Source organism: Anabrus simplex, chromosome 10, assembly GCF_040414725.1.
Source record: "Anabrus simplex isolate iqAnaSimp1 chromosome 10, ASM4041472v1, whole genome shotgun sequence".
In the NCBI taxonomy this organism is placed as follows: domain Eukaryota; kingdom Metazoa; phylum Arthropoda; class Insecta; order Orthoptera; family Tettigoniidae; genus Anabrus; species Anabrus simplex.
In genome coordinates, this window is record NC_090274.1 from 86,364,760 (window position 1) to 86,388,013 (window position 23,254).

The 23,254-nt window shown below is 38.4% G+C and overlaps 1 protein-coding gene across 1 annotated transcript in view; it reads left to right on the forward strand.

The window, feature by feature from the left end:
* Positions 1–23,254, forward strand: part of LOC137502406 (uncharacterized) — a 64,898-nt gene that overhangs the window by 4,045 nt on the left and 37,599 nt on the right. The window contains exons 3-4 of the mRNA XM_068229484.1: positions 1,790–1,917; positions 11,100–11,180. Of these exons, the coding sequence (XP_068085585.1) occupies positions 1,852–1,917; positions 11,100–11,180 (147 nt within the window). The 5' untranslated portion in view covers positions 1,790–1,851. The remainder of the gene's footprint in view (positions 1–1,789; positions 1,918–11,099; positions 11,181–23,254) is intronic.

Consider the following 23,254-nt stretch of genomic DNA (forward strand, 5'->3'; position numbering starts at 1 on the left):
TTCTCACGAGACAGCCAGAGGCTTATGTCAGCCAGAAATGTTAGGATATAAAAGACTAAGGTCAGGGCCACTCTTGCAGTTGTGACTGCTGCCTGGAAGACTGACTCATCACTATTTCAGTCGCCTTGGCAAAGAATACTGCAATGTATTCGAAACATCGGCAAACTGCACAGGATGTATTGCCAACAACACGGTTCAACCCGGAAATCTATAATTATAAAAGGAAGTGTTTGTCTGTCTGTCTGTGCACGATGCCCGGCAAAATCTACAGCACGCAGATATCTGAAATTTTGAACGTAGGAAGATGGAAAGGGGTCCGAATGCACCTCGAAGCCGGAATTTTCATTTTCACTTTCGTTGGTGAGTTATGAATGAAAAACCATCGGAAAACGTGCATTGGGATATGACAATCCAACGTGCTGTCACCGAGATGAAATGCATCGAGTCGCTGTCGCTAGGCAACGCACATAAGATAGGTAGAGAACACAAAATTCAAGGAGCCATTTTACGTCCAGGGCATAGGAAAGAGTTTTTGGTCTTATATGCTGTATGGGCATATGACGCTATTGATGCTCTGCAATGAACACGGCTCTGAAACTAATGAAGAATATTATTGAAGCCACCATCATTACTGAGCATGCTGTGGGCGAAGTAGTATTCCTCGGACTGTAAATCCGTTGAATAGGAAGCCATTTTCTGTCCGCGACACTAGGAGTAATCAGCCCGTAATATTCGGAAATGTTTGGGTGTATGTGTGCGTAGCCCAGTCAAATCTACGGCACACAGAGATCTTAAATTTTGACATAGGACAATCGCTTAAAGTTGTAGGACTCCATCGGTCAAAGGAAGACAAGGGCCATGAAGGGCGTGAAAATGAAAGACTTCATAGGCCTCGAGTGTTCTAATAACGTCGGGTTTGAAAAAAGAACAAGAGTTGACCAAGGGAGGTCGGATAGGATAGAGGAAAGTGAGGAGCCTGGCACAAGTAAGTGGAAGCAATGCCAGGCAAACACAATACAGTATGTATGCTACCTCCAAATGGAAGGACATTAATATAGTTTATTCCGAAGCTCTGAGGAACAATATATCGTCGCTTCACCGGTAAAAGGTTGTAATCCACAAAGCTCTTCCTGTCGATTATTCTACTTAAGAATGGTCACGCCTCCAAGCCACATATGGTTATGCAGTCCATCAGAACATATTTTGTTGTGTTCATTTTCCTATGCCCATGTGTAAAGGAAAATTAACCTTACTGTACCGTACTATACGAATGTGTGCTTGCATTACGTATTTACGCACTCCTATTGTATAATGCATGTTAGGTTCATTTTCGGTTACTTGTTGGCATAGGAAAACGAACACAACGGACATTGTTCTGATGGGCTGCATATCCATATGTGGCTGGGAGGCGTGACCAGTCTTAAGGAGAATAATCGATAAGAAGAGCTTTGTGGATTACAACCTTTTACTGGTGAAGCGACGATATTGTGTATTATATAACAATTTGTATCATCCATCAACCCGGTATCTTAAGCTCTTAAGCAATGAAAGTAACAAAATAATACAAATAAAATAATGTATTTCATGCAATTTACGTCAATACGGTGTGAGTTAATAAATACAATGTTTTAATTTGCTTTTAAATAAATAGTTTAGAAGCATCTAATGGTTCGATTAACAAACGCGGGCAAAGCCGCGGGCACATGCTAGTATAAACTAAATAATTCTTCACACCATGGAAGCTTCACCTCAAAGATAGCAATAATAGTGTTTGTTGCTCATGTTTCAGTGCAAGGTCTGTGGAAGTAATCTATATCCCAAAACCGTGTATATCTTTGCACACTATTTAAAATGGATTTGGAAGTAAAGGTCAAAGAGGAACCAATCTGCTTTGAGGAAACTTCAAATACTTCATGCGTAAGTATCATTCCAGGTAACTATATAGTGATTACAATTAAACCCTTAGCAGTCATCTGAGTTTGATTGGTTAAATAACTCTACTTTTTTTTTTTTGCTAGGGGCTTTACGTTGCACCGACACAAATAGGTCTTATGGCGACGATGGGATAGGAAAGGCCTAGGAATTGGAAGGAAGTGGCCATGGCCTTAATTAAGGTACAGCCCCAGCATTTGCGTGGTGTAAAAATGGGAAACCACGGAAAACCATTTTCAGGGCTGCCGATAGTGGGATTTGAACCTACTATCTCCCGGATGCAAGCTCAGAGCCATGGGCCTCTACGCACATGGCCAACTCACCCGGTAACTCTACTTTTAACTGATGTTTAGGAGATATATGAGAATCGTGCTGTCTTTTCTTAAGGCACATATATATTTGTATAGTAATCTCAAATTGATTAAGTATACTTTTTACGGCTACACAAATGCAGAATTTAAAAATATGCACCTTTTATTAGGCACAGCATGTCTAAAAGCTGAAGAAGAAGTGGGTTTCTCTTCATCTCTCTTTGCTTTATAGCTCTTGTCAGGGAAAATGGCAGTCTCAGTAGCTCAGATTGTGGATGGCTTGACTTCTGGTTTCAAGTTGGCATATTAAATCCTTTATCACCCTGATGGTATTAAAGGTGCTCAAATACATTAGCCTTCTGGGGAACGATTCCTGTCATCTTAGTGTTTCAAAACCTTTAAAGCTAGTTTGCACGACATAGAACCAATAAGTGTTAGGCTGGTAAGCTGGTGGTCTTCCTCCACTTCAATAATTTACAGCAAGGAGAGCAAATAATAGCCATGAATTCAAGGACATGATGGGACATTTGATCCGCTCTGTTGAAATTCGAGCTCAACACCAACATAGAAAGATTCCATCTGGCATGATAATAATGATTTACACGTTTAGATCTTAAGGATTCAAATAATTCAATGATGAACCAGTTCATTCTAGAAAGTGTTCTAGGAATAACAAGACAAAAATATAATAGTTAATTTTTTAATAGGCTTGCACTTAAGTGGAGGGGCTGCCTGGCCGAGGCGGTAAAGGCGTGTTTGGTTTGCCCGGAGGGACGTGGGTTCGAATCCCCGCCAGGAAGTCGTAAGATTTAAGAAACGAGGTTCATATGACCCTGAGGTTCACTCATCCATTACAACAATCATTATCAAGAAATGGCCATTATGTGTGTATATGTTAAAAATGATGGTATATACTGATGATGTCTTATGCATAGATGAATAATGTTAGAGCTTAAGGTATGGGAAATATTGATTTGTGATGTAGAAGTCACTGATGAAGTAATTTGGGGCTCCCAAAACATGTACAGGTGAAATAATTGTACAAAATTTGAAACTGATAATATATTTTCAGGGATGACCACACCATCACCCATAGTATATTATGTGCTGGATGTCATTCATTGTTGTTGGAAATAGTAGTTAGTTGTTGGCATTGGAACCTTAGATTCATTATTTTTCCCCATGGATAGTTTCATGATTGGTTACAAAACACTAATTATTTTCAGTGTAAATTAACTGACCTGGCCCTATTCTTTAAGGAATGAACACCTTTATCTTACCTACAAGGCCCAAGTAAGATTTCCAATGAATTTGAGATATCAGTACCTGAAATTTAGTGCTGATTCTGGATCCTATCCATGCTATGGACTTTTTTTCATTAGGTAAAGCTACTGCAGTGATATTTAGGTTAATGTCCATGATAAAATTACTGATTGTGACTGATTGCTTCCTTTTCGCCTGAAATCATCAGGGTATCGAGTCCATTAATGCAGTATTGATAATTCTGTATTATCCTCTTTGGCTTCAACAGATTTAAATTTATTCTTATATGGGGAGCTTGCTCATTATTGATTTTTTACTCATCTTTAACTACTGATTGAAAATATTTTATAACATTGATGATCAAATTTGATAATTTGTATGTCCACTGTCACAATAGGGATGTATCACGCAAAACTTGTCCGCTAGGCAGCGTAATGGTAATACCCGGTATGCGCTTTCCGCTGCTCGGTTGTTTTACATGAGACTTATATGGAGTATTCCTACATTTGCGATCATTGAAACGAAACTTTTGCTTTAAATGCACTAAAATGGAGTTACCATATTCTGCCAATGTTTTCTACAAGACGATGGCGATTGCGGACTTGGAAGCAGAATTAAAGAAAAGGGGTGAAAAATTATCCGGAAAAATGCAAGAGTTGATTGAAAGGTACCAGTAAGGAATAAATGCAGCAACTCCTTCTTTTAGCGGTTTTTTAGATTGAATTTTTAAAGTACAAATAGCATTTTGAAAACATTCCTAATACGGTATTTTTTCTTTTCTTTGCCGGTTATAGGCGTACATAAGGCACGACATTGGTGTGACAGCAGTGCCTGGGGCTACATCCAGTACGACTGAACTTCATTTCCGTGTAGCGCACGAGTTTCAGGATTTTGTTTCGGACCATAAGACAAATACCGGTATAAAAATTTCAAAGTTGGAAGTAATGAGTTATTTCCTGTTCAGGAAGTCTGAAATTGATGGTGCTCCAGTGTCAAATTATAGGTCACTGTGTGATTCAGGGTACCGTACCGCACACGGTGTTATGGCTGTTTTCCTACTTCTATATCTTCTTGCTCTCGGAGTTATTTCCAAGGTAACGGTGCCACACAATGAAAATATCAAAGGTACAGTGTTCTCCTTAAGTCTTCGTCTTTTGCCTAAAATTATTGAAATAGGTCATATTAACTTTTAAGAATGTACTACCTTATTATAAAATTATTTCTCAATTAGTACTAATTAGCTTACTTACCAGTTTCAGTAATGACATAATCTTCAACTGTAAAATGTTTCAAGCAGACTTTGATATTAGGAGTCATATTTTTATTTCGTAGGTCTTGCCTACGAATCGCATGCAACCACTTTTTACGGAAAGCATCTTGCTTAGGAAATTGATGGTATGAATACGGTCGACCTTGATTTTGGGACATTGGGACACAGCAATTGTCAGGCATCACAATTTTCTCGTCGTCTTTGTTGTCGTAACGATATATTAAATCTTTAACTTTAGCATTTAACTAGGTAACTTCCATTAAAAACACATATAAACAAATGATGATCGACAAGCGCATACCGGGTACTACACGTGAGACATCTATCGGTAGTGTTTCAGTACATTCCTATACTCTTAAATCCCACTATCGGCAGCCCTGAAAATGGTTTTCCGTGGTTTCCCATTTTCACACCAGGCAAATGCTGGGGCTGTACCTTAATTAAGGCCACGGCCGCTTCCTTCCAACTCCTAGGCCTTTCCCATCCCATCGTCGCCATAAGACCTATCTGTGTCGGTGCGACGTAAAGCCCCTAGCAAAAAATACTCTTAAATCTTTATGAAGTGTTGCTTTTGAGATTGCACAGATGGATAAATCTAGGGGAGTACTATACTTATTTGCTGTTAGGGTGAGGAATTTACAGGGCACATGTGGATAGTGAGATGGTTAAATATTCCATAGAAATGAAAAGTCACCTTATACTGCAATTAAAAACCAGTTAATGGCAAAATAGTTACCACCTCTTTTTCCACCATGATATTACAACACTGGTATCACCTGACCTGATTGTGTGGCTGTAGGTACTGCAACAGCTTTATTTATTATTTTTTTAATGATATTTGTTCAGGGCATCGACCTATAGAGATCTTTTGCCAATATTTGCACCATGTAATATGAACCTGCGTGTAATTGGAATGGAAGAAGTGTACAGTGTTGAATGTGAGGAAAGGAACGTTAAGGATGACACAAACACCTAGTCTCCAGGACAGGGATATTAATCATTTACAATGAAAAACCCCTGACCCAGCAGGGAATCGAAACCGGGACCGTCCGGTGACAGGCGGGCACGTTGCCCCTTAAACCGCAGGGGAAATCTAGCATAACTGAATGAATGTTATAACAATTTTATTATTGTTATCGTTTTAGAAACTATTTCCCGCAGGATTTCATTAATTTAGTTTAGGAGCAAGTCTAGAGGTTTAGAATGATAAGGCAGGCCATGATGTTAATATGATAAAAGAATTGTAAATATTAGTTCAACTACAGTGCTATCCCTTAGACCTCTGAATGGGTGAAGTGCCCTGCCATGTTAACAGACTGCAAACCTAACATAACCTAGATATGTGCTAATTACATACTGTAAAGCTGTTTAGTTAAATGAACAATCATTATTTTCGGCATAATTACATCGGAGTTTAAATATTTAGTGGTTTTTAGTGATGACACAAAACCGTATGCCACTCCACAGCAATGGAATATTAATCCCCAATATTGTTTGATTATGAATGAGCGGTAGAACACTAGAAGTTCAAAATCCTCTGTTGTCTTGTTCAGGGTAAATGTACTAAAATAGTTCAATTTTGCAGTTACTGTTACCCGTCTGTTAATACGAATGCCGTGAGGGGAATAAATTGAAATTTTCTGATATCCGTTTAACACTGCACTAGTTGGAGGAGAAACTGGTAGGACAGGATAAATTGACATGGAAAGCTGCATCATTCTAGTCCATGTTCTGATGAACCATGCTTATTAGTAAAGACTGTAATCTATATTTATAAACTGTAACAACTGTGCATCTGTGGCAGTATTTTCTTTTAATTATCCATTTCAGATCTAATAATGATACTTAAATATTTTTAGCTTATGGGTCTTGCCTTTCTTTTTGTTGTTGTTAGAGTTCTTGTAACTGAAAAATACTGGATGTGTATGAACCCACATTTAGAATCCTCTTATCCATGGATTGTTTTTAGGTGCAATAAAATTTCAACATCCATGAATTAACTGGAGATTTATGTGAAGACTGAAAGAGTAATCTTACTCTGCCAAAAAATATACATGGCCAACCTAATTTGAAATCTACCAACCTTACTGGAAATCTATTTGTAAAACTTTCTGCTCATGTACACTACTTTGATAGGAGGATTAATGAGAGAGATATCTTTTCAGAATGCCTTACTGTCTTAATTCCTAAAGCACATAGCCTGTGAGAAACTTATTTATACCTGAGAGGAATTTCACATTTATTGTAAATCACTCTAGATTTAATCAGTTTTTATATTCACATGAAACAGTAGACATGCTGCCATAATACCACTGTAAGTAGTCTGATGAGTCAAACAACACAGCATCACACTCACATCAAATTAATTATCATGAATAATTTTCTCAGTCATAGAACACAGTCTTTCTTCTGCAACTTCACTGTGTCATATATTACTTGCAATCCCTATTGTTTCTCAACTTTTGTGTCAAGAGAGCAATTATGTTGGTGAAATTTTCTTAAGGAATAGGAAAGGATCGTAGATATACTCCATTGTCATAAAGCAGCAGGAATAAATGTAATTAGACAGAAATTGTGAAGTGTAGTGAGAAGAAGGGTTGGAAAGGCTTCATAAAATAAGATTATCATGGAATGTTAATAAGGTACCTTCAGATTGGATGGAAGCTGTAATTGTACCTACCTATAAGCAGACAAAGAGGAAGGATTGCAACGATTATCAAGGTATCTTAATATTCACTATAACATGCAAGGTGGGGTCAGGATAACTTATTCAAAATTTAGAAGTAACAGACATGAAAGTTGCAATAATGATTGCTGGTAAAAACAGGTTGGAACAATGGCAGGAGGGTACTTGTTATTAAGAAATACAGTCTAAATTAAGATTGAACCCTATGGATGGAGCTGTAATCTAGAAGCATTGGTGGGTATTATGTGAGGCAAATGGAGCAAGATAGGTTACCTAGGGGAATGATGGAGTTGGTCATGGAGGGTAAGAGGAATACAGGGAGACCAAGGTGGTGATGATTAGACTCAGTTTTTAATGATATAAAGATAAGACATGTAGAACTAGTTGGAAATGGGGGATTGTTGTGGTGATTAGTACATTCACAGAGGCTTGCTGACTGAACACCAAAAAGAATAACAGTCTATAATGAATGTGCATGTATGTATGTACCTATTCCTTTCCATAATGTGCTCATCGATAACAATTGCATTAGTGCAGTGTCCATGTTTGCCACTATTGGCAGCATGGCCTGAAGTTATGTGGAAGATTTCTCTGTTCTTTATGCAGTACAAAATACTAAATGCATTCTTACATAAAATCATCAGTTTATTGCCTTATTACATGATATACAAAAATGCTATCTTATTTGAGTGTTGCTTCACTTTTAGTTCACCTCCTTGATGGTGATTTTTGATCAGTCAGCCCCATTAAGGAAGAGTCTTGTTATTAGAGTAAGAATGAAACAAAATTTTCAAGGAATGGTCCTTCTCATCTTAATTTTGCCATTCAGAATATTGATGATGATAATAAACAGGCAAGAAGTGGACTGATGAAAGAAAGGAGGCTCACAGAACGAGAATGTGTGAGTACTGGGGAATAATTAAAGCTCAAGAATGCAAACGGTTGAAAAAATATGGTCCACAGCAGGCTGAAACGATGAAAGAAGAAGAATAATTGTGGATGTTGCAAATTGTTTGAACTGACTCCTATTGAAAAACATGAATGTCTAAGCACTGAGGCAAAGAACAATAAATGCGTCATGTATTCCATATTGTGCAATTCAACCATGATGATAAGAAAAGGATGTGTTTCTAGTAGATTCACTACATTGCACCAATCCACATATGTCAGTGCTTGTGCACTACAAAAGAATTATACCTTTATTGGGCTCTATTGGCTCCTTATATACAATACAAGATATGAATTGCATTAGTGCAGTCCGCGTTTTTGCTCATTGGCAGCATGGCCTGAAGTTATCAGTGAAGTGACCTTGAAGTTTGTGTTGATTAGGAGGATGTAATAAAGTCCTGTAGGTATATAATTCAGTACTGCCAGTACGGATATGAAGCTGATATTATGTAACACTGCAAAAGACGCAAATACTGCACATATTTAATTGATTTAGAGGTATATTTTACACACTATTAAGTTAAAAGGAGATATATGATGGTTCAAACTTTCAATACTATTAAAATAAGAAATGTAATTTTTACATTCGTACATAATTATAATTGGTACTGGTTTTGACCATTATTTTTGGTTATCATCAGCCGATCACAAATAAGTATAAAAGACAATGCTCAGATAAATAAAATGTGAAGTTTAAATAATTCCATCAGTTGCTGTTTGTGAAGCACTAAAGCACTTTAGGCAGCACTGTGTGTTGAAATTTCAGCCCATTGCAAATAAATATACAAGGCAAACAAAAGGCAAAAGGCAAATAAAAGGCAAAACAGGTAAACAAAATGTGAAGTTTAAAAAATTCCATCAGATGCGGTCTGAGAAGCACCATAACAATTTTGGGAGCACTGTATGTTGGAAATTCAATGTTATGAAGAAGTCTAGGATCAAATATGTATTATCAGTTGTAGTTCACGAAGTATACACATATGTCTTGCTACTCTTCAAGAACTTGCTCCGTACTACATTTAGGTATTTGATCTACAACTTCTTCATGATTTTGGTACTATCAGCATGCAGTGCTGATCCCAAAAATTATATAGGGTCATACGGCTGTGAGCTTGTATTCAGGAAGTAGTGGGTCAAACTCACTGTTGACAGCCCTGGAGATGGTTTTTCCATGGTTTCCTGTTTTCACGCCAGGCAAATGCTGGGGCTGCACCTTAATTAAGGCCATGGTCACTTCCTTTCCACTCCTAGCACTTTCCTCTCCCACCATTGCCGAAAGACCTATCTGTGTTAGTGCAATGTACGGCAAATTGCAATATCCCTGTCAGCTGACCATATGTACTTGTGCCTTCACAAGGAGCACTGATTGACATTGTACTTAACCTATTGGAATAATTGTTTGTATGGTTCATGATGTTTAGGCATTATGTCCTAGATGACTTCCATATGAGGTGGCCTGCCCTAATCCATCTCTGTTGAGATACTGTGTGCTCAATGCCTGCTGTCTTCTGGATTTGCCCAGGACAAGTTTGTCGCTTGTATTTTGGGTCTCAAGTCTCATCCTTGCCTCGTACAATATGAAAGTGACTGAGATATGTGCAGTATGGGTAACACCATTGCTAATACTGCCAGATCCTATAGGAAAAGATGTGAAATAGCTGGTCTGTGTGCACAGTTCAGTGAACATGAAAGACTGGTAAGTAATAGCACTGTCTGGCTGGAAGTGGAAAGCAATGGAAAACTACCTTACTCTTCATTTCCTTAGTTTGCCTCCTCAGTGACACCTAGCTCTCTTTGGCAGCTGATGGTAGAGCTGTTGAGGATCCTCCCTGCCTTCAGGCCGAGCACTTCATGTACAAGAGGAAATATGGAAGATACATTTTCCTGCTAAGTTTTATATCCTGGTACAGGATGTGAAAGATAACAGTGATAAATTATGAATTTCTTAATATTTCAGAATTTGTTTTTTTTAAATGAGCAGATTATTTGTTTGTCTGTACATTTTTGTGATCAATCAGTGTTATTTTGGAAGGTTTTATATTCTATAATTGTTCTACTCTTGAAAAATAACTCTGAGTATTCAAACATGACATGCCTCCGCTTCTGAAGGTCTCTTAGTTGTCATGCTTTTATGGATACTCGACATAAAGATTTTCTGACAGGTGATAATGATGATATGAAACTGAAACTGTCTCATTTACTAGCAAATGATGAATTACTAACACTCATATATAAATACATTTCTGGATGTAGCTGCCTCTGTGGATCAGCGGTAGAGTGTCGGCCTCCGGATCCCAAGATAGCGGGTTCAAACCCGGCAGAGGTAGTCGGATTTTTGAAGGGCGGAAAAAAGTCCATTCGACACTCCATGTCGTACGATGTCGGCATGTAAAAGATCTCTGGTGACACATTTGGTGTTTACCCGACCAAATTCATTAAATCTCAGCCATAGACGCCCAAGAGAGTTTCGGTTTACTCGGTCTGCCATCTAGTGGAGGCCTAGAGTAAAAGGGAACGTCAAAATTGACGAGCAGACAGCCAGATGGCGTCAAATTGAAATGTCTGCACACGGTAGCTGAGGCCATACGATTATTATTATTATTATTATTATTATTATTATTATTATTATTATTATTATTATTTCTGGATGTGTCTGAAAAATTTGCCTAATATATTAACTTTACCACAGGACAATTACAAAATTATATCACAAGAGATGCATTTGAAAGAAGAACCAAAGTCAGATTTGGCAGTGCCAAGAGAAACACAGGTAAACACATTTGAATTAATCTGATATTTTTAAGACTTTTTCTGATAATGCAAATTGTAACAAACTTCTGACTAGACCTCATTGAGCAATTCCTCATTATACAGCAGACATTTTGAAGATCCTTGGAAAGATGTATAGGGAGATTTCCAATATTTTGAAACGATTTTCATATTTTCTTCATGTAGTTCGAAATTTTATGCTACGTAATACATAGCAGCTATTATTGTTCAAAATCCCTCCACTGCATTTCATCTCGTGGCTGGTTTCTTCACTCTTACTGCTGCTACCTTATCCTAACCATATTTAGGCTACGAGCATGGCTATCTTCCTTTTGTCATGTGCCAATGAGCTCCAACCCATTTCTTCAAAATATTGATCTGAGATGACCGTCTTCTTCTAAGTCCTCTTTTGCCTAATTTTTTCCTCAAAACATACTCGTAACAGATTGTCCTTTTTAGGAGTTCTCATAATGTGATACATGTGTTTCAGACTCTAGAGTTAAATTGTCTTGATAAGTCGAGGTCTACAGATGGTTGTGTGTGGTACCCCACTGTCAGCAGCCCTGAAGATGGTTCTTATGCTTTCCCATTTTTATATTAATATGCTGGGGCCGTACCATAATTACGGCCATGGCTGCTTCCTTTCTACTCCTAGCCCTTTCCTATCCTTTTGTCGGCATAAGACCTATCTCTGTTGGTGAGACATGAAAATAACCTACAGGAATTACACTATTTGCCATTATATATCCAGATCTTGAAAGTTTCGATTCTCTTTTCTGTGGGTAATAAAATATATAGGGCTCTATGGTATTTTGTAGGATGGAGAGGACACAGCACTTTGTTATTCTCTTTTTGAAATTTATTCTGAGATCATTTCAGGATAGGCATTGCCACATCCTAATGAAGGTGGACTCTGCTTCCTCTGTCCAGCATTTGATTTCAGCACAATGGTCATATGTTACTCCCTACATATACCATAATTTTGTAACCTGTCTGCCCGTATATTGTACATAAGAAAAATTTCTGACAGTGTAGGTTTCTTTTTTACATTGCTTTTGTTGTGTTGAGGACAAAGTCACAGTCTTTCGGTACAGATTTTGCAAATTGTGGAGAACACTCATTTGAATGCAGGACAGGAAGTGTGCTATAGTGGAAGGTGACAAGAACTATGAAACATACAATCTCATCGTAAATTATAGTATTCCTGTTAAGAAGCCTTTCACAAATACTTCCAATAATTAACACGTAACTGCACATTTCACTTAACTCGGTATTTTAGTCACTTCATAGAAGACTATGGATCGTTCACTGTCACAATATCTAGGCATACTAAATCTCTTAGAGAATGCCCCTCCCACTGTTTCATCATATTCTATATCCATGCCTATTTCACTTCCGCTGGCAGTGTCTGTGATTTTGTTTCCAGTTTCTCTTTAGGTTTCAGTATTGCTTCCATCACTGTCACTATTTCTGTCCATTTCACTTCCCACGTTTATGTCTACCATGGTCCAATAAACCTTCAATTGAAATTACTGATCGTCAAATATATTAATGTGCTCACAAATTTTACTTCCAATCCTCATTTGTATTCGAAGCAATTTGTTCACCATAAATTATAGTAATGCTTCCATTCTGAGACTGGAATACAACAGGGGTCAGTGCTAGCCCCACTCCTATTTTTGATCTTCATTTCAGGACTAACACAAGTAATTAAACATTGTGACTTACCGACTGCAATAAATAATATGAATGACGACCTAGAAAGAATATGTAGGTGGACCGATGACCATGCACTAAAAATCAATGTCCAAAAATCGCAGTGTATTCTTTTAGCTACCCAGAAAACCCACGCACGACTTACAGACTACATACCCACTCAGTAACATTAAGAGGCACTTAGTTACAATTCAAAGACACAGTTAAAAACTTAGGGATGATAATAGATAAAAACCTTAGTTGGAACGATCATGTAACAGGTATATGTAAGCGAGTGTTTTATTCCTTACATTCCCTTAAGAAACTCAGAGATTTAGTCCCGCAAAATGTAAGAAAACTGCTTATCCGAAGTATGGTAATGCCAATATCCGACTACGGTGACGTAGTATACAGCCTGAATGCCTCACTTTCCATCAAGCTCCAAAAGGCACATAACGCATGTGTTCGATTTATTTCAGTTATACCAAGGTTTAGACATATTTCTCCCGCATATGATAGACTTTCATGGCTACGCTTAAGAGAGCGACGAAATTTCCCTGTTTCCCTGTTACATCGTATACTGAACCGAACACCCCTGAATACCTTGGCACACAATTCTATTACCTAGCATCACCTTCTAGTATTCCTACCAGTTCATTATCCACCTCAGTACTAAGCATTCCCATTCACCACTCAACTGGCTACAGTAGATCATTTGTAGTCGCCGCCAGCCGAATTTGGAATTCTCTATCTGCTAAAATTAGGAGCGTGTCAAACCACCTCCGCTTTAGGAAACTGTCAAACCTGGTTAATAAGTAATAACAATTCATAACATTGTAGGATTAGATTATATCTAAGTTATTAGGTTAATTAAAACATTTGATTGATACCTTAAGATATTAAATTGTAGATAATTGGGTGTGTATTTAACTCTTCATGTAAGTGTACGTATGGCCGGACAGAATAGCAGGCTTCATAGCCAGAGTCCCGCCATATAAAACAAGACAATAAATAATAAAATAAATTCTGAACACCACATTTTGTTCAGAAATGCCATGCTTGACACTTGCCCATATCAGCTTAATGGGATTCAATTCTGGGTGATACGGAGAAAGGTGTAATACAGTATGACCATGTTCGGCTTAAAGGCAGTCTATTTTATAAGTGCACTTGACTGGCTTTTTCATCTTAATTAATGAATATAACCAGGTTCTGAGCATGTCTTCTTGGAAACGAATTGCAGTCTCTGTTAACCAGGACACAATTTCTCGCTTGTTATTGTTTGAGAGTCATCAGTCCAAAGACTGATTTGATACAGCCCTTCATGAGCCCCTATCCTGTGGTGACCTTTTCATCTCTAGATAACTACTACATCCTACATGTGCTCTGATCTGCTTGTCATATTCATATCGTTGTCTACCCCTACTGTTCTTACTGACTACACTTCCCCCCAAAACCAACTGAACATGTCCTGGCTGTCTTAAGATATGTCCTATCATTCTGTCTCTTCTTGTCAAATTTAGCCAAATTGATCTCTCAACAATTCCATTCCGTATCTCTTCGTTCATGATTCGATCTTTCCAGCTCACTTTCAACTTTCATATTTAACACTATATTTCAGGAGCTTCTACCCTTTTTTCCTGAGCTAGTTATCGTCCATGTTAGTGTTCCATACAACACCATGCTCCAGACAAATGTGTTCAAAAACATCTATGTAATCCGTTTATCACTGTTTGAAAGGTGCAAATTTGTTTTCTGAAGGAAGGCCTTCCTTGCTTGTGCTAGCCTGCAGTCTGCATTTTGTGTATTCATTACTTCTGCTGTCATTCCTTTATTTACTACCCAAGTAACAATATTCATCTACTACCTTTAGAAATTCATTTCCTAATCTAATTTTTCCTGCATCAGCTGACTTCGTTCTACTGCACTCCATTACTTTTGTTTTGCATTTATTTATTTTGATCTTGTAATCCTTCCTTAAGACGCTGTCTGTACCATTCAACAATTTCTCCAGATTGTGATACCCTTTCCAAATTCCTCTTTGATTTTGGTTTTCTTTACTGCCCCTTTCTTCTATATGAATGTTGTAAAGGAGGGGGAACCTCCAGTTCTGCCTCACTAACTTATGGAATACTGCTGCTTTCTCAAAGTCTTTGATTCTTATCAATGCAGACTGTTTTTGTGCAGATTGTAAATTATTCTTCCTTCTCCGTATCTGATAATGAATGCCTTTTGTTGTTCTGCAGACACTATGTGTGTGCGCTTGTCCTTCTTAATTCAATCCTCTAAGATCAGATGTGAAGTCAGGATTGCTTCATGTGTTCTTACGTTTCTTTTGTAGCCAAATTGATGTCCTCCAACTCAGTGTCAAATTGTCTTTCCATACTAAACTAATGGTGTGATAGTTTTCACACTTGTCAGCACCGCTTTCATAGGAATCGATATAACATCATTTGTCCTAAAATCATATGGCAGTTGTCCTTTTCCATGCATCTTGCACATTAAGGGGAATAACCCCATCATGCTGGTTTCCCTTAAGGTAGTCAGTATTTCTGAGGGTATGCCATGAATTCCTGGTGCCAGTTTTTATTCTTAGGTCTTTCAAAACTTCTCAAATTCTGACCTGTAAATTCGGACTCCCATTTCATCAGCATCAACAGCCTCTTATTTTTTCCAGAACCCTATCATCTACTTCTTTACCTTGATACTGGTGTTGGATATGTTCCTTTTATCCATCTGAGCTCTTGTTGAGGGGATTTGTTTAGATACAGTGGGAAGGATGTACATACGAAATGAGCATAACCTTTGGACTGCAGCAAGCTGTTGACTGTGTTCCTCCATATCCAATCCATCATCACTACTCTTTCTTACCTAGTTTTCCTTTCCCCAAAGGCTTCCTTGTTTTTCCTGTATGCAGTTTCTACTTTTGCTAGGACCATAATTCCTTCCACATCCTTGCACTTCTCTTTCAGCCTTTCTTCCAAAGATGGTTTTCTCTGGTTTTCCACTTTTAAACCACCCAAATTCTCAAACTATACTTTAATTTACCCATTGGAACCTGACTAATGTCTAACCTGCTGGGGAAGAAACCTATTTATTTTTGAAAATAAATTCTTAAATTTGTATATTGAGGATTGGTCAAAAAGTGGCATTTTTTCAAAGATATATACATCACAGGTCAATGCCTAACTGTTCATTAACTGTTTCTCAGCCTTCAGTAGTGAATCATCATGTGATATTTTTTGAAGCAGCTCTCCAGGTGGAGTGGAATACCACATTCTTCACATCAACACCTCACTTTGGACCTTATTTTATGACCCTTGCAAACTTTCAGGGCTTAGAAGGATGTTTCTTCGTTCCTGTTGGAGGAATAGGCACTGGAAAATGTCCCTATACATTTGCCTGAAGCCACAGGTAGCTGTGTTGACTGGGCGTTCTTCTTTTTGTTGTCGTAGGCAGGAGAGCAACAATCGCTCGGGAAATGCTGTGAGAATTTCTGTATAATGTAGCCACCTGTCAGTAACATTCATGAACGCAATGTATGGATTGAAGATAGCCATATCCAGTAGATACAGTATTACTGTTTTATAACCCTTGATAGTCCATCGCTTTACAGGGAAACATGCAAGGACTTGGTCTTGACAATATACTGCATTCATTTTCTGGTTGTATCTTCCAGTACCCTTGGTGTTTTCACTACTTCCTCTCCTCCACCTAATTTTCTTTGAATTTTTCACACCAGAGTCCAAGTCCTTATCGACAGTTGAAAGTAAATGCACATCCTTTTTGTCTTTCCGTTTTATGGCAATAATATTAGTAGCTGTCATACTAATAGCCTCATCTTTCGTCAGTTTTACCAAGTGGAACTCTGGAAGCACGTTCTTCCTGTTACAGTATAAGGCACCCACAGCATGAGTTCAATTCTCCAACAAGGTGTGAAATGTTCAGGAGAAACATACCACTTATCAAGATGTATGATATGTCCTTAGTTCAAGTTTGCTTCCATTAGTTCCAACACTGCTGCTTTCGTTACTGGAATAACACCCTGTTTGCCTGTCTGGTATACATTTTGAACTTGAATAGTATCCAGAAGCACTTCACAGAGTTTATAAATTTTAATAACAAACCTGGCTTCTTTGACAGGATTGTATTGCACAAATCGGAGTCTACCTAGAAATTTCATAACACTGTAATAAATACGTATATCTGTGTCAAGATTGTAGATATTCTGAAACTTTGTTTGCAAATATGAAATAAGTGGTCTGATTTTTCTTAGGCGGTCTTTTGGATCTGTAAACATGTCATCAGGGAAATGCAGAAATCGTGAAATTTGATAGAATAGTTCAAATGTTATATTTTACTTTCTGAGCCTTCCTGTTAGACCAGCACAACTTGAGTTTTGGTTTTCTTACTCGACTCATGAGAATCATCAGAAAATAATACGCTTTTATCTCTTTAACCGTTCAATGATACCATATACTGTCACATTTCATATTTTTTTCTTATCAAATTATTCGCCTGGAAAGCAGCATAGTCATTGGTTCCTTGTACAATCATTTCCCTGAGCTCATCCCCAAGAAATTCTGAACACACATCTAATACAGTCTTCTCAAAAAAGTGGCACTGAGACCAGAAACACCAGTGAATGGAATAGTTTTGGTGTATTGGAAATGTTTGACAAATTCCATGTGGAAGATCCATCTCGTAAAGCAGTCACGCCACCTCGGTCTTACATCGTCCATGCTGTCGTCACCACTAGAATCATTTTCCCTAACACTATCATTATTAGTGTAAGAAATAGCCCAGTCTGGAGAAAAATCATTCTCATTATCATTTTCTAACCACTTGAAGATACCTACATAATCATCAGCCATATTTGTTTACTAACAAGCGCAAGGAGATAGCATTTTGTTTTTGTACACAGTATTCTGTGGTCTGGGAAGGGTGGATTCAATTCACACTAGTGTCCAAAAGTTAAGCATAGGTTACGAGTAAGCAGGGCAACAGGAAATTGACCGCAAATCGCACAACAACCGAGGACAACCAATTACCATTAAACGTTTCTTATTTTATAACTTTACTTTATACATCATTGTATAATTTTAACGAGCACAACAAGTCTTTCGAGACGAGTGTAATGAGATATACTAAACCATATTTCTACGAGTTATTTACATGAACAAGGTGTTTTCAACTAAAATTACGTTTTCACTTTGACAACATTTGAATAACAATTGTTTAAAAGGACGTAAAAATAATCACTAAAGATTCAAATGCAACCGTAAATATGCCGTGTGATGATTAACAGATCAGCAAGAACACTATATCAATTTATTGCTATAAGTTTTTACTATTTTATTCACCACACAGTGTAAGTAAGCGTTTCGAAAACTTTTAACATTTCGAAACGTTTTAATCTTTTATTGTTAAAAAGCTATGTATGTCTTTATGTATCATAACGTCAATTTTTATTATGTCCTTTCTCAGTCGTGTGATTAATGTGTTTTATGGCTGACGATGGCATTTCAATATTGAAACCGGTACCATTATTAAATAAATGTTGTAAATAATATCTTATACATTTCGTAATTAATATTGAAGAGGTTGAACCTTAAGAAACTTATCGCTGTGATATGCACCTACCAACCTGACGTGTTCGCTCTGTATAGGAAGGGAGTGTTCCCAGCTTTGACTAGCGGTGTAACCGCATGGTAAACACAGCCAGTGCCTGCGTCCCATATTCCCTCAGTCGTGTTTGCCCTGTTATAATGTGCCGAGTGTAGCCTCGCGGTGAACGTGACAACATAATGGGACAACGACGGCATTTGGTCCCCTTTTTGCAGGGTAGAATACTCGGCCGCCTGGAAGCAGGCAAGACACAGACCGAAGTCGCCTTATTCTTCAAAATGACACGAAGTGTCATTTCCAGGCTTTGGGGACGATTTCGAGGCACAGGAGGTGTTAGTTGTAGGCCAGTACCAAGTCGACCAAAGGTAACCACCCCACAGCAGAACCGATATCCGGCCTTAACCACCCAACGAAATCGGAATGCATCTGAAAGACAATTGTCAGCGGAGCTTTAAGCTGTCTCAGGTGTTGCCGTTTCCCGGCAAACTGTGTACCGGAGGCCCAGAACAGCAGGGCTGTTTGCCCGACGTCCAGCGGTGTGCGTCCCACTCACTCCAGCACAGGGACGGGCCCGTTTACTGTGGAGCCGTCAACATCGAAACTGGACTGGACCATGAATGAATTGAGCCATGTGCTCTTCACAGATGAATCCCGCTTTGGTTTGCAGAACGATTTCCGTCGCACATTAATCTGCAGAGAACCGGGTAGCCGATACCACCACAGGAACATCGTGGAGCAAGACCAGTATGGTGGTGGTGGCGTCATGGTGCCGGGCGGCATCATTTTGAATGGTCGTATGGACCTGCACATCTTCATGAGTGGTCCGAGGAACACTGTTGACGCTCGGAGAGAGAGAGGGATGAGGTACTGAGACCACATGTTCGACTCTCCAGATGTGCGGTTGGTCCAGACTTCCTCTTAATGGACGATAATGCTCTGGTGGATGAATTCCTGGCTGGGGAAGACATTCATTTCATGGACTGGCCAGCGAGTTCTGCGGATCTGAATCCTATAGATCATGCCTGGGATGCATTGGACAGGCGAATTGTATCCCGTCAGCCTCCACCAAGGACCCTCCAAGACCTTCGCATTGCCCTTTTGGAGGAATTTGATCGACTTCCACAGGAGCTCTTGGACCATCTGACAGAGAGCATGCCAAGTCGCTGCGAAGCATGTGTGGCCGTTTGGGGTAACCATACACCCTATTAACAGCATATTTTGTTGTGGAAGACAGTATCAAGTTGTGTTAGTTGTTGGATAAGGTGTACCTTAGCTATCAGAACCTTTCTGAAACTATTTTTTGGACAATTTTTGTGACATATGGTATGTGATTCAGCTTGCGTTTGTTCAGCAATCCGTCTGACATTCCTATCAGGCGGTATGGTCTCGTTTAGTGATTATGCTTAACTTTTGGACACTAGTGTAGAAGTTTCATTTATCACTTGCTAGTGAATAAAACTATAAACGTTTAAAGGTTGGTATGCGAAAATTCTGTGTGCCGGTGTTCGGTCCAAATTGCCGGCGTAAGGAACGGTTCCGTAAGTCGACGCCAATGAGTTTATGCCAAGGCTACTTCCTTCCCACTCCTAGCCTATTCCTATTCCTTCATTGCCATAAGCCCTACCTGCGCCGCAACACCATGAAGCAAGTTTTAAAATAGAAACTTCTTGAACATAAATGAGGGATGTGACTTTAATAGTAGCAAATATTCAATTATAACTCATGCAAAAGATATGAATGTTATACCATGATTTACTGTCGTAGAGATTAGTCACCAGCATTGTGTGCATCTTTTTACCAACAGTGTGGACATCATAGGATATCTATTGCAGCACCTGTTATGTTGATAGTTCGATTGGAGCAGTTTATTGCCTGACCAATCTCTGAATGGGTTCTGGAGCAAAGGCCCCGAAGTGGTTCCTTCATTTTTTGAATCAAGTCGAAGTCAGAACGGCTTAAATCTGTGAATCATTGTATATGGTACATCAGTAGTATAAGTGGATGGTTCGGCCGCCAACTCCGCCTCAGGCCCTCCGCAGAGGCCTCCTCCTCCCGCGGGAAATTTGTATTTTGGCAGGAGATTTGAATTTTGGCGCGAGATTTGAATTTGTAAACAAAGCCACGTGCTTTTTGACAGCTGTCATCCGCCATCTTTAAACAACAACGCATCGCTTACCTCAGTGCTGCCATCTTGACGGGCCTAAACCTCAGTGCTGGCATCTTTACGGCACTAAACCACAGGGCAATCGTAGCGCGAGATTTGAATTGGTAAACAAAGCCAGGTCAGGGTTGCCACCTTTAGTACTTTAGTACTAGACCTAGTACTTTGTGAAAATCTTTAGTACGTTAGTACCTTTTATGAAAATCTAGTACCTTTTACAGAGGCATTACATTCATCAGAATGGAATGTACCACGCACCATATTGTAGATGGATTCTCAGTGTCCGAATGGTTTATAACACTTCATGCCATCTTCAGACGATGCACAAGTACATTTCATTTAGCAATTGAGTGGGGACTCCCCTTCCATCACTTCCCGCTTGACTGTCACGAGGTATTTGATCATATAGTGAATACCCCGCTGGGAGGAGTCCCCGGACTTTGAATTTTCATGCTAGTGCAGTTAGCTGCGTCCTGCATCGCGTTAGTTCCATCCGTATCCATTTTCAGTCGCTGCATTGATGGTTGTGTATAGTGTGGACGATAGTGTTACTTGGTAATTTTATTAGTTATAAGTTTTCGGTTATACGTTGAAGTGATTGTCTTATTGTGTAAATAATTAGTGCAGTTTATAAACTGATCTTTCTGTAGTTCACGTATATCAGAATGGACAAAACACAGACAAAACTTTCGCAGTTTAGGTTTGTAGCTTCGAGAGAAAAGTGTAACAGTGATAATGTATCAAAAAATACTGCTTCATCATCACAGATTACTACATTGCAGGGCAGTAGTACAAGTGAACATAGGGTTATTGAGGGAAGTAGTGACAATATTGTGATTCCTGACAACGAAAGTAATAGTGATTCACTCTCATATACAAATTTGCCCAGCTCTGCTAAAAAACAAAAAAGGTCATACAAACAAAAGTTCAGTGATTCCTGGTTAGAAGATCCATTGTTGAAGTCTTGGATTCAGCCTAGTAGTGATAAAAAACATACAGCTTACTGTAAGTATTGTAACATCAATATTAACGGTAGCAAGAGCCTTATGCTTAGGCATGCAAATACTCCTAAGCATAAAGCAAACGTACAAGATACAATCGCTACACCTAGCATAGCAACCATTCTGTCAACGTCCTCTGCTTCCTCATTAGAAAATAAAGTTACTGAAGCAGAATTAAGGATGAGTGCCTATATTGCAGAGCACAATCTTCCTTTAGATTTAATGGACACATTGCCATCCTTAATGAAAGCAGTTGCTCCTGACAGTGAAATTGTAAAAAATATCAAATGTGGTCGCACTAAGACATCATATTTAATAAGAAATGCTTTAGCGGTTGAAGCTAAAAATATCTTATCAGACAAACTGAAAAAACATTTTTTTCTCTTTGATCGTTGACGAATCAACAGACATTTCTTCAACAAAATCATTAGCTGTTGTAGTTAGATATTATGATGACGAGACAAAAATGGTAGAAGACTCTTTCCTAAGCGTTATAGATGTAACTGAAGCCACTAGTTCATCTTTGTTTCAAGCAATCGTTTCGCTTTTTGAAGAATTAGAAATACCCCTCAAAAACTTATTAGGATTTGCAGCTGATAATGCCTCTGTCATGATGGGACAGCATACGGGGATTAAAGCTAGGCTTAAAGAGCTGAATAAGTATTTATTTGTATCTAGATGCATTTGTCACAGCTTTAATTTGTGTTCCTCAGAAGCATGTAAAAGCCTTCCTAATCCTGTAGAAGAGCTGTGTGGTGATGTATACAACTTTATTCAAAGAAAGCCAAAAAGATTAGGGGAATTTAAGGAAATTCAACATTTACTGAATATTAAAGCTCATAGCTTGCTTAGATTAGCCAAAACACGGTGGTTGTCTATGAATGATGTAGTTCAAAGGATCGTAGAACAGTGGAATGCATTATTATCTTATTTTAGTTTATGCGCTGTAGAAGATGGGATAGAGATGGCCCAGTCTATTTTAAACGCTCTGCAAGATCCTATTATAAAGGGATATTTCTTATTCTTGGCTTTTTTCCTCCCAATTGTGGCCCAGCTCAATTTAGAGTATCAGGGTACTTCATATAGACTTCACCAGTTGCTCTCACCTTTGGGAGATAGAATGAAAATGATTTTGAAATATTACATGAAGTCAGAATATGTAAATAACACACCGATTCAAAATATAAATCCCGCAGATAATAGACATTTCTTACCTATTGAGAACATATATTTAGGAGGTAGAGTAGAAGCTCTTATATTGCAGCAGACCAAGAAGGAAATGGAAAAAAGTATAAGAAATTTCAAAGTCAAGTGCCTGTCATTTTATGTTGAATTCTGCAAACAGGTTTTTAAGAGGGTGGATTTTTGTGATCCTATTTTAAGAAATCTGTCCATGTTGAACACAAAAAACTGCAAAAGAGATGGCAGTTTCATCAGTATTATTCCATTAGCTGTACATTTCCCTAATGTAATTACAGAAAGTGTTTATGAAGAGTTAGATAGGGAATGGCAGTTAGCCAAATCCACAGAATCACTAAAAGAAGACCAGGACTTCATGAAATTTTGGAACTCTGTTTTTGAAATGAAAAA